The 12256-nt window shown below is 38.2% G+C and overlaps 1 protein-coding gene across 8 annotated transcripts in view; it reads right to left on the reverse strand.

Moving 5' to 3' along the window:
• Positions 1 to 213: 213 nt before the first annotated feature.
• LOC133606751 (nuclear factor 1 B-type-like) overlaps positions 214 to 12256 on the reverse strand; it is a 152953-nt gene continuing 140910 nt past the window's right edge. For all 8 annotated transcript variants that reach the window (XM_061961055.1, XM_061961054.1, XM_061961059.2 and 5 more), the window contains one exon: positions 214 to 10104. In XM_061961055.1, the coding sequence (XP_061817039.1) occupies positions 9972 to 10104 (133 nt within the window). In that variant the 3' untranslated portion in view covers positions 214 to 9971. The remainder of the gene's footprint in view (positions 10105 to 12256) is intronic.

Here is a 12256-nt window from a genome sequence, read left to right on the forward strand (position 1 = left end):
ATTAGCGACTCTTAATGTCTTTATTTATATGAAAACTGACACAAACACGTGTTGTTGTTTTTTTTTTTGTAGCATAGCTCATTTTATTGTTGAAACAGTTTTTGCATAGGAAATATATCCACTTCCAGTAATTGACTGCAGTAAAACAGCTGCTAGCAGTATAGGCTGGATATAACAGTAACAATCACAAAAAAAACAAAAAAAACTTGAGCCTTTATTTACACTGATTTTAATCTTGTGGCAATTTTAGCCCCTGCACCAACCTTCTACACATTGCTAAAAAAAAGAAAAATAATACAAGTGATACAAAGGCCTTTGCTGTACAGTTTCACAATGGACACCTCCTAAACTGTCAAATAAGCTGGAAAACAAAGTGTAAAAACGTACATTCAGATACACACAAAGACCTTTTTTTTTTCTCGCACGATCACTACGACTTGAGTTGTTTTTGTTGCTGCTGTTGTCATCTCACACTCACAGGAAGGTAAAAGTGCCACAAGACCCACAAAGAAATCAGCCTTGCACAGAATTAAAATAATTTCAAAATAATAACCAAAAAAGGAGAAGCCTGCACTTAATATAGCACTGCCTCCCCTCGGGGAAAAAGGAACATTCTCAGCTAAAACAAAAACAAAAGAGAACGCAAGCTTGATGAGCGCCGACATGCGTATAGACATGAAAAGTAAGTCACATTTGACATAGTATGTATGTATGTAAGTATGTATGTACAACAGGCACTGCATTGCTTGACGATCATCTGTACAAATGCTGGTTTTTCATTTCGAGAGAGCTTGAGTGCGGGATGAAAAGCCTGCAGGTGTTGCACGGGCGCCGCAGGTCTGACTTTGCATACAAAAAAAAAATAAAAATAGGCTGGTGGCAGCGATCAATGCAATAATACTTAAGTCAAGTAAGGTCGCGGGGGAGAGCGCCTGCAGGCGAGGAGTGGGTGGAACACTGATTCAAAAGGAGGTTCTCCGAGACAAGCTACATTCAGACCAGGCCAACAATGGAAGGAAGAAGGTCAAGAAGGTCGAGTACCTTAAGTGTCAAGCACCTGCTTTCTAGTGCCAATGAACAAAGTGCATCAGGAGCGCTCCTGCTTTAGGCCCGGGGGTGTCCGAATTCTTCTACTAATGTACTCTCATCAGTTACATAAAAAAGTACAATTTGTTAAATATTTTTAATAAGACTCAAGTATGATCATTTTTTCATTTTCCTTAACGAGTTAAGTCAAATCTGATTTCCTCATCGATAATATTTCATTATATCTGTAATAATTTCAATATCTCCAATAATTCCTACTTTTTCTCATGTTTTTTTTTAATCCAAAAGGTGTTAGATTGTTTTATATTTTGATGATTTATTATTTACATTTAATTGTAGATTTAATCTACAATTAAGTAAAAATATAAATTATATTTGAATAATCCTGTATAAATTATTTCTCCCATTGTAAATAAATAACTCCAGATTATTTAAATATTCACTAATTAAATAGTATTTGAACAATTAGAAATTATATTTAAATAGTACATAAATACTATACAAGCCGAAAAGTCTATTTCCTTTTTAGACTACATTTTTTAGATTTTTTTTTTTCTATTCTGAAATAATGGATACATAGTTCCAGATTCAGGTGAATCATCCTAGAAAAAACAATTAGGAATTATTTATTCATTACATTTAAATAGTATATAAATAATACAGGCCGAAACATCAAATTTCCTTTTTTTTAAGGTAAAAATACATTTTTTTCTAAATAATGGCGACATAATTCCAGATTCACGTGAATCATCTCAGATAAACAATGAGGAATTATACATGACATTTCAATGAAATTATTCCAGAATATTTTGAATGTTTTTCTTTTTGCTTTTGGCTTTAATCCTCCTTGATGTGGATCAAATGTACATTTGCACTTTTATTTAACAAAAAAACCCATAACAAAGTGGCCTAGGAGCCGGACTCGGGACACCCCCGCTTGAATAAAAGGACAAACACGGGGGGACATTTTTGATGAGAAAGCAGAAGCCGCGACGCTTTCAGCTGGTGGCGCTAGCTCCACATCAGTGCACGGTGAGCTCAGCCTATCAGGACGTAGCACCAAATCTAGAAAATAAACCAACAATCTTTAAGGGACATTTTCGTCCTCGTCTTATTTACCCTGCTTCCTCACTAAGGTCGGGTGCAACACGAGGCCTTTACTTTTGTTCGCCTCCCAGCTGCTACAAGAACACACTCACATCTTGTTGGACAAGAAATCACAAAAAAAAAATCAACAAACAAAAAAATATATATATCGTCACATCACACGCGCTACGCCCGCACTAATGAAATATAACAATTCAAATATTTGTCGTTATTATTATGAAGCGCTTCCCATATGGTGAATACCTACAAGTTCAGGAAAATAATATTTAAAAAAAAAAGGGGGAAAAAAGCCTTCATTGTTGTTGTTTTTTCATCAAGAATAGCCCCCTCCATCTTTTCTTTTCTTTTTCTCTTTTCTTTACAGGAACACAACAACACTTTAGATTCAATTAATGAGGGGAATCTGGGGAGTTCTAACTCAAAACCAGACTCTGAAATACTTTTTTTTTTTCTTCCCTAAAATGGAACGGACACCATTACTTTCCCCCCTAGAATTTACAAGTAAGGGCCGGAGAAGGTTTACAGTGTACAAACTCATGTCTGGTGGCAGGTTTTTTTTTAAATGAATAGAAAGACCCACATCTTCTCACACACACACACACACACACACACACACACACACACACACACACACACTTGGGGACAATGCACTTGAGTGGGGTCTGATGGTCACAGGCTGCAAAGCACATTTCTTCCAAAGACAAAAGAGTGCACATATTGCGGGGTAATTCTTTCTTTTTTGCTCCAAAATGATGAAAACTAAAGAAATCTGTGAGAGCGGAGAGATGGGACTCGACTTGAGGATATTTTTTTTTTTTTTTTTTTTTTTTTTTTACGCAGCAGGCGCGATTGTAGTGCAAAAGGTGTGACTAGAAAGAAGACTACTGATTGACATGCATCATGCCCTGTGGTACGCCTGAGATTGCAAACACTGAGAGGGAGTTGAGTAAGTGCCATCCAGTCCAATTTACTGTAGCGATTATAGGAGGGGAGGATTGACTACGCGTGAATGCACTTATACGACACTCTTAAAGGTTGATCTGTGTGATTGTTGCGCAGGTGACAGGCATTTAAGGCATCTACTCGGGAATTGCATCCGACGACGGCTGAAAAGGGTTTTTCCAATGCGGTGATTGTCGCCCTCAAGTCAAGCCGTCTCTCCGCTAAAGAATAAAAAAACAACAAGTACTCCACTGTTGGCCTTTTGACAGCCTTGTCAAAAGCTCTGGATCCCAAAGGTCCCATATTGTAGTCCACTTTTTTACAAGTTTAAAATAAATATCAGAGGTGCCACGATAGCCTCTCAGACGTGTGTTGTCCAAAATCTAGCCTTGATGCTGGAATTTCAACCGTTTAAGTGCTTTTAGTAAGTTTGTGTGTCTGCAGCTTTAACGCTAATGAGCGGCGTCTCCTTAGACCATGGATGTCAAACTCTGGCCCGCTGGCCAAATTTGGCCCATCCATCCATCCATCCATCTTCTTCCGCTTATCCGAGGTCGGGTCGCGGGGGCAGCAGCCTAAGCAGGGAAGCCCAGACTTCCCTCTCCCCAGCCACTTCGTCCAGCTCTTCCTGTGGGACCCCGAGGCGTTCCCAGGCCAGCCGGGAGACATAGTCTTCCCAACGTGTCCTGGGTCTTCCCCGTGGCCTCCTACCGGTCGGACGTGCCCTAAACACCTCCCTAAAAAAAAAAAAACTCATAGCCATAGCACACATAAGTGCTATGGCTATGAGGGGTTTTTTTTGCACTTGGCCTCAGTCTGGACCCCCTCTCCAAGGGCCCAGGCTTATACTGATGTTTTTTCTTCTCACCCACCCAGAGTAACGTTAAGGAGTGGGACAGGAGGACACAAACGTTGGCAACACTAGCATAACTATGTTAGCTACAATGCTAACATTTCAACGTCATGCTAGGTTAGTCCTGTCCAGGGGTGTCAAACTCATTTTCATTGAGGGCCACATCGCAGTAATGGCTGCTTTCAGAGGGCCGCTTTTTAAAATGAATTTACATTATGCATGCGGGTAATAACCTGTGATTAATGGAAATGCATATGCATTTGATTATTACATTTTTTTTTCATGTATAACAAGCAGATTTGTTTTTATCTCACAAAAATAGTTTTGCAATACAGTAAATAATAATAATAAAATTGGCATGATCAGATAATATTAAAGTATAAAATATGCATTTTTTTTTTCTGTCAAAATTGAAAGAAATACATTTAGTAAAAAAAAAAAAAAACATTTTTTTCCAGGCTTTGCAGGCCACATAGAATGATGTGGCGGGCCAGAATTGGCCCCTGGGCCTTGAGTTTGACACCTGTGGTCTCGTCCCTGAAGAAAATCGGAAATATCAAAATTATAGCCACATCTGTAGTAGAGTGGCAAATATGTGTAGTAATGCCTGTTTTCTTTTTTTGTTGTTGGTTTGTTTGTTTTTACAAAGCGGTGGGCTTTTACACGAGTAAGGGAGATGATATATTTTGCTTAAGAAGTGGGTATGCGCTGCAAAAAAAAAAAAAATCAAAAAATTTGAACTGTAGTGTCTAACAATTTCCCTTGTGGGTCAGTAAAGTTGGTCTAAGTCTATTTTAGGTAAAAATAAATACCAAAAACTAGTGAATTAACAAGCTACATGGACAGATTATTTTACTTGCTAATTATGTCTAGAAATAAGTATTTTATTCTTGTAATTCTTAAATGAAGCATCCTCGAGATGTTGCAGAATCTTTTTTTTTTTCTTTCTTCAAAGTATTTTTATTGTCAGTTTGCATAAACTTTAAATAAGATTTTTTTATGGTCGGGGCAACCAAAATATCCTATTTGAATAGTTATTTTCTCCATTTTTACACTAGAATATTAAAAATACAATATTCGTGCTAAAATGAAGATTAGTCGATGACTAAAAAGTAGGTAAATAGCTCTTATAACCGGGGAAATTTCAAGGAACAACATTTTATATCTTGACAAATAATTTGCAGTGTAAGGAGTCAAGAAACTTATTACTGTGAGCACGTCATTAAAAAGTCACTTTTGCATATTAGGGACCTCTTAGACAGGCTTGCAAAAACAAAGAGCAGCATCTTTAAGTGAAGCGTGCACAAGGGCTCGGGTTCTTGAAGATGGACAAGAAATATGATGAGTGACTTTGCAGCCATGCAACCACCAAGGATGCACTTCTGGGACAAAACACCTCCTGACTCCCACCTTCAAATCTGTAAGCTAAGCTAAAAAAAAAAAGACCTTGTCCTCCGCTGCATAGTCAGCGGCCCCCCCCCACCCTCCGCTTTGGTCAAAATAAGAAAAAATCAATGGAAAGAAGCCCCCACCGTCACCACCACCATAACAACAACATCAACAACAACAACAAGAAGCAACAATATGAAGAAAAAAAATAAATGCATTACAATAGTGTCTATCTCCATACTAGCCTCTAATATTTGACATCTATAAGCACTACCTACATAGGCAAAACTTGGTATTGCATAATTGTCATCATTCTGAATTCTCCGCACGGGAGGACGAGGGGAAAACAAGAAAGAAACAAAAGATGACAGCTTACTGGGGGGGGGTAAAACAGCACAAATACTGTGGAGGGAAGAAATAAAAGGAAAGAAAACACTGTTTGATTACAAAGTAAACTATACATAGCCATGTGACATGATGAAGTTAAAAATGGACATTCCCAGTACAAAACATTACAAATGTGTGTGTTGTGTTGTGTGTATGATTTAGGCTGCGTTCACACTTGTGTCACAAATGTAAAAAAAAAACAAAAAAAAAAAACGGTACTTTGGCGTGGTTGTTCTAGCCTTCACACTGGTATTTTTGTCAGGGGACAAAAGGTGCGTAAACAGGAAGTAAAGACTTGGTTGGACAGGGGTGTCAAACTCATTTTAGATGGGGGGGACACATGGGGAAAAATCTACTCCCAAAAGGGCCGGACTGTTAAAATCACGGCACGATAACTCAAAAATAAATACAACTTCAGAATGTTTTCTTTGTTTAAAAAATAGAACAAGCACAAATGTACAAATCCTAATGTTGTTATGTTTTTTTTACACTTACGTGTTGGAATTGGGGGTTAAATCACCAAAAATGATTCCCGGGCATGGCCACTGCTGCTGCTCACTTCTCCCCTCACCTCCCAGGGGGTGATCAAGGGTGATGGGTCAAATGCAGAGAATAATTTCTCCACACCTAGTGTGTGTGTGACAATCATTGGTACTTTAACTTTAACTTAACTTGTCGTTATGTATATTTTCCGAATAAATGATGTGATAATGTTCATCAGTCAACTCATTGGAGTTAATATCCAATCTATCGTGATAAAAAAATTATATCAAAATCAAATTACAGGATGTTATTTATGTAGTTTGATAATTTTTCTCGACTGATGTACTATACTGTATCATGTGGTTTATTTTCTACATATGTAGCATCATCTACAAAGATACAAAGAATTGCTATTGCGACCTCCAGTGGACACATTTAGAACAGCTGTTTCTTTCATTCCTTTTTTATACTTAGCAAACTCATCCCGCAGGCCGGGTAAAACCTGTCCGCGGGCCTGATCCGGCCCTCGGGGCGTACGTTTGACACCCCCGGCGTAAAGTATAGCAAGTATTCCAAACAAAAAGCCCCCTGCGAGGTTGAACTTGTACACTGTAAAATGTATCCAACAGTATGTTTTCACAGTAAAATACTGTAACCAAAATGTTCTGTGATGTAACAATTACGATATGCTCGTATTTCACAACAATTAACTGTTGTTTCTCCGTAAAAACACCGTAATCACAGCTCTAATCGCAACAAACTGACTCGTCTCTCCAGATGTTAACGATACTCACTCAGTAATTGGCGGTTAAACACAGAGAGTAATTACTATCAAATTACAATTGAAAAGTCACAACTTTATTGTAATTAACCATAAATTCAGTGAAGATATTTTACTGTGAAAATAATGCAATTATTGGACAAATTTTCTGTGATCTTACACTGAACATTTTTACAGCGCGGGTTATTTTTATTTGATGTTACATTTCCTAGCTTAGACTTGACCAATTGCTTCTACCGTGTACTTTAGAAGCCAGACGGCACCTTTGCCTTACGTCATTGTTATTTGAACCTCGACTGCTTTGGTCCGTGTCGTCTTCAGATTTGAGCTCGAGTGAACGGAACTGCGCCAACGTTCGTTTGCGAGCGTGACGAGACCCATCTCTTAAGTAAGTAAGTACATTTTATTTATAAAGCGCTTTTCACAGATAAAATCACAAAGCGCTGTACAAAACATAGGTAAACTAAAACAACAATTCAATTAAAACAACAGGGGCAACCCCATAAAAAGGTTTAAAAAGTGGATACAAAATGATAGTTAAAAGGTGCATCAACTAAAAGCTTTACTAAAGAGAGAAGTTTTCAAATGTTTTTAACAGTTTCAACACAGTCAAGAACACGGAGGGACTGGTGCAAATTGTTCCAGAGTCTGGGAGCTATAGCCTGGAATGCCAGGTCTCCACGGGTTTTAAAACAAGTTTTTGGGATCTTTAGAAGACCCTGGCCTGAAGACTGTGCCCTGAAGAGTAGGGGCATAGCAAGTCAGTGATGTACTGAAGGGCCCCACCAGGCAATGCACGGAATGTCAGGACTAAAATCTTAAACTCAATGCAGAATTTAACTGGAAGCCAATGAAAACTGTGTAAATGTAACTGGAAGCCAATGAAGACTGGATCAATTTAACTGGAAGCCAATGAAGACTGGATCAATTTAACTGGAAGCCAATGAAGACTGGATAAATTTAACTGGAAGCCAATGAAGACTGGATAAATTGAACTGGAAGCCAATGAAGACTGGATACATTTAACTGGAAGCCAATGAAAACTGGATAATTTAACTGGAAGCCAATGAAGACTAGATAAATTTAACCGGAAGCCAATGAAGACTAGATAAATTGAACTGGAAGCCAATGAAGACTGGATAAATTTAACTGGAAGCCAATGAAGACTGGATAAATTGAACTGGAAGCCAATGAAGACTTGATAAATTGAACTGGAAGCCAATGAAAACTGGATAAATTGAACTGGAAGCCAATGAAAACTGGATACATTTAACTGGAAGCCAATGAAGACTAGATAAATTTAACTGGAAGCCAATGAAGACTGGATAAATTTAACTGGAAGCCAATGAAGACTGGATAAATTTAACTGGAAGCCAATGAAGACTGGATAAAACGGGGGTGATGTGTGCCGTTCTGGGTGCACCGGTCAAAAGTCTGGCAGTCGCATTTTGCACAGTCTGAAGTCTCTTTAGCGTTGACTTGTTGAAGAGAGTGAAAAGAGAATTGCAATAGTCAATGCGAGACAAATTGAGATCCAATTTTGACAACAAATTTCTTCCTTGTGAATTGTGAATTATATTTATATAGCGCTTTTCTCTAGTGACTCAAAGCGCTTTACATAGTGAAACCCAATATCTAAGTTACATTTAAACCAGTGTGGGTGGCACTGGGAGCAGGTGAGTGAAGTGTCTTTCCCAAGGACACAACGGCAGTGACTAGGATGCGGAAGCTGGGATCGAACCTGGAATCCTCAAGTTACTGGCACGGCCAATCTACCAAGCGAGCTATACCGCCCTTAAGACGCTTCTCGACCAAACGAACCAGGCTAGCAGGGCAAACTGACCCTCTTAACCCAAACAAGTGTGAACGCACCCAGAGTACGGCAAAAAGTGAGTTTAGTGTGTGTGTGTACATGTGTGTGTGTGTGTGTGTGTGTGTGTGTGTGTGAAAAAGGCACGTCATCATGTGGACAAGTGTGTCATCGTGCAAATTAACTGGAGACTGCAGAGGCGCACTATTCATTCTTTTCACAAACTATTAACACTTTTTTTCTACTTGTTGTAAACATAAGCTTTACAAGCTGATGATGGCCAAATGTTCTTAGAAGTGAAATGCCATTATTTATCATGTTTGTTTTTACACACGCGTGTGTTTCATTTCTTTCGTTCGGGGGTTATTTTTTTGTCCTTTTTTTTTTTTTTTTTTTTAAACCCCACTTTTTCTCAAGAAATAAATAAGCAACAAATATATCCCTGTACAAACGGGAAGGGCTCACAAAGAGATGACAACAAGTGCTGGTGTTGCTGCTGGGATGGGACTGAAATCAAATTGTCGAGAAAAAAACAAACAAAAAAACGTTTATCCCCCTTTCTTTTAGAGTCTGAGGGCTGACAGACTGCTCGCTTCCATTCAAATATTCAATTGCACTTGCCTCCATCACAAATTGCTCTTCTTTAACGAAACAAAATAGCCTTTCCTAAAGGCCTCCCAATTTTTTAGCCAGGGCTCCAATCACTCAAAAGTTACTTTTTTTTAAGTTGAAGTAGAAGAAAAAAAAAAAGAAGAATAAACAACACGTTTAGTCTAAGAATTCACAATGTTTGTTCCGACGGTGTACACAGTGACTTTGTTGACCCCCCCCCCCTCGTGTTTCTATACGTGTGAGAAGCAGGCGCGCCTGCTCTGAGTGTCATGCAGTAGAACATTAAGGCATCTATACATCACAGTATTTGAATGCATTGGAAAGTTCTGCAAACAACCACTGGCTGGTGTGTGTATGTACGCGTGTGTGTGTGTGTGTGTTTATTTGTGTGTGTGTGTGTGTTGGTGGGAGAAGGGGGCACACATGAAGCTTTCCTCCAGCGTCCATCATGGCGGCATGGATGTAAGATTATGAGACGTTTGCTGGTTTCATCCACTGGTGGCACCCCCCCTCCCCACTCATTAAGAGCTCACATGCCCCCCACCCCCCACCTCCGGGGCTCAGTTGCCGCTCTCTGCGGGGACCAGCGGCTCACCAATGATGCTTATGCTGTAGTTCTGGTGGACATTTGTTGGCAGGATCGGAGTCCCGTTCGACACTTGGAATGGAACTAAGCTCGCCCAGGTACCAGGACTGTGGAGAAGACACAGAAAAAGATGTCCGCAGGTTAGCGGTGACGGGCAAGCAACTTGGAAAATGCACTAAGCTAAGCTACGAGTTATTCTGGAATAAATGTAGCTAACTACAGGGGGGAGATATTCCTGGAGAATTGTAGCAAGTTACTTTTGCCGTGTAGCTTGCTACATCAAAGCTCCATTTAACAGCATTTATATCTATGTATAACATCAATGTTCATGTAACTGAGTGTACACATATTACTATTAACTATCTGTCATTGAGCTGGGGACACCCTACAACTACCTCCCCACCTCCCACTGTATGCGTGTATTTAGTTTGCCTTTTAGTAAAAAAAACCAGCACCTATTTCTTTCCTTCTTTAGTTTATTTGGAACATGAACACACTTACAGTATAATACATCACACAATTTCATATCATTTCACTTTACATCATGCCCGAAAAGGAGTAGGAAGAAGCAAAGCTTATTTAATCCTACCCCCTTTCCCACTTCAGAGCGTTTACAAATATAAAGAATCATTTACTGACCTTTTTATATAATAAAATAACATCTGTGAATTAGTATACACAACAGTTTCGTAATGTTTAATTAATTAATTCAGTCATTATTAACATACTGAGATGAAGAATATCTTATTTTCAATAAGGTTGGAAGTATTTCTCATAATTCATCTTCTTTGTACTTTGTAAGCACTATTATTTTGAACAACCTCTTAAACTGGACCATACGAGTACAATTTTTAACTTCTTTACTTAATCCATTCCATCATTTAATTCCACATACTGATATGCTAAAGGTTCTAAGTGTTGTACGTGCATATAAATGTTTTAAATTATTTTTTTCCTCTAAGGTTATATTTCTCCTCTTTAGTTGAGAAGAATTGTTGTACAATCTTTGGAAGCAGGTTAGGGTTTGCTTTGTACCTCATTTTAGCTGTTTGCAATGTTACCAAATCACTAAACTTTAATATTTTTGACTCAATACATAAAGGGTTTGTATGTTCTCTATATCCAACATTGTGTATTATTCTAACTGATCTTTTTTGTAACACCGTTAATGAATGAAGTGTACTATTGTAGTTATTTCCCCATATTTCTGCACAATAACTCAGATATGTAACACTAGCGAGCAGTAGAGAATATGAAGTGATTTTTGTATGTTTTGTATATGAGATTTCCAGTTCATTTGATCATCTATTAGAGGGGGGGGGTTACCCACATATGCGGTCCTCTCCAAGGTTTCTCATAGTCATTCACATCGACGTCCCACTGGGGTGAGTTTTTCCTTGCACTTATGTGGGCTCTGTACCGAGGATGTCGTTGTGGCTTGTGCAGCCCTTTGAGACACTTGTGATTTAGGGCTATATAAATAAACATTGATTGATTGATTGATATTAATACTCCCAAAAATGTGGTTTCTTTTACCCTTTCGATGTCTATTTGTATTCGTGTATGATGCTCTTTTCTTCTGTTACCAAATAGCATTATTTTAGTTTTACTGAGATTCAAAGATAGTCTGTTTTTGTCAAACCATCTTTTTCATTCGTTCATTTCTTCTGTTATTATTTGTATTATCTTCTGTGTGTTCTCTCCTGAACAGAAAGCAGTCATGTTGTCTGCAAATAAAACTAACTTTAAGTCCTTTGTAACTTAACAAAAAAAAAAAAGGTGATTTGTATGTTGTTTGGGAACAGTTGGTAATGGTTATTTGCAGTAAAACTGTTCATGAGCTCAACTCACCTTAATGTGTGTTCCTACTTTTGTAAAAGAGCAGTTATGATTTTAGTTTACTGAGTAAACAACTAAAAACTAAAGTTTTGGGCATTGTTTTCTCTAAACCAGGGGTGTCAAAGTAATTTTAGATGGGGGGCCACATGGAGAAAAATCTACTCCCAAAAGGGCCGGACTGGTAAAATCACGGCACAATAACTTAAAAATAAAGACAACTTCAGATTGTTTTCTTTGTTTAAAAATAGAACAAGCACATTCTGAAAATGTACAAATCATAATGTTGTTGGGTTTTTTTTTTACACTTACATGTTGCGGTTAATAGTATTCTACCTTTATTTGTCGTTATTTATACTTTCTGAATAAATGATGTGATAATGTTCATCAGTCAACTCATTGGTGTTCATTTTCAATATGTCA

The sequence above is a fragment of the Nerophis lumbriciformis genome, linkage group LG05, assembly GCF_033978685.3.
Source record: "Nerophis lumbriciformis linkage group LG05, RoL_Nlum_v2.1, whole genome shotgun sequence".
In the NCBI taxonomy this organism is placed as follows: domain Eukaryota; kingdom Metazoa; phylum Chordata; class Actinopteri; order Syngnathiformes; family Syngnathidae; genus Nerophis; species Nerophis lumbriciformis.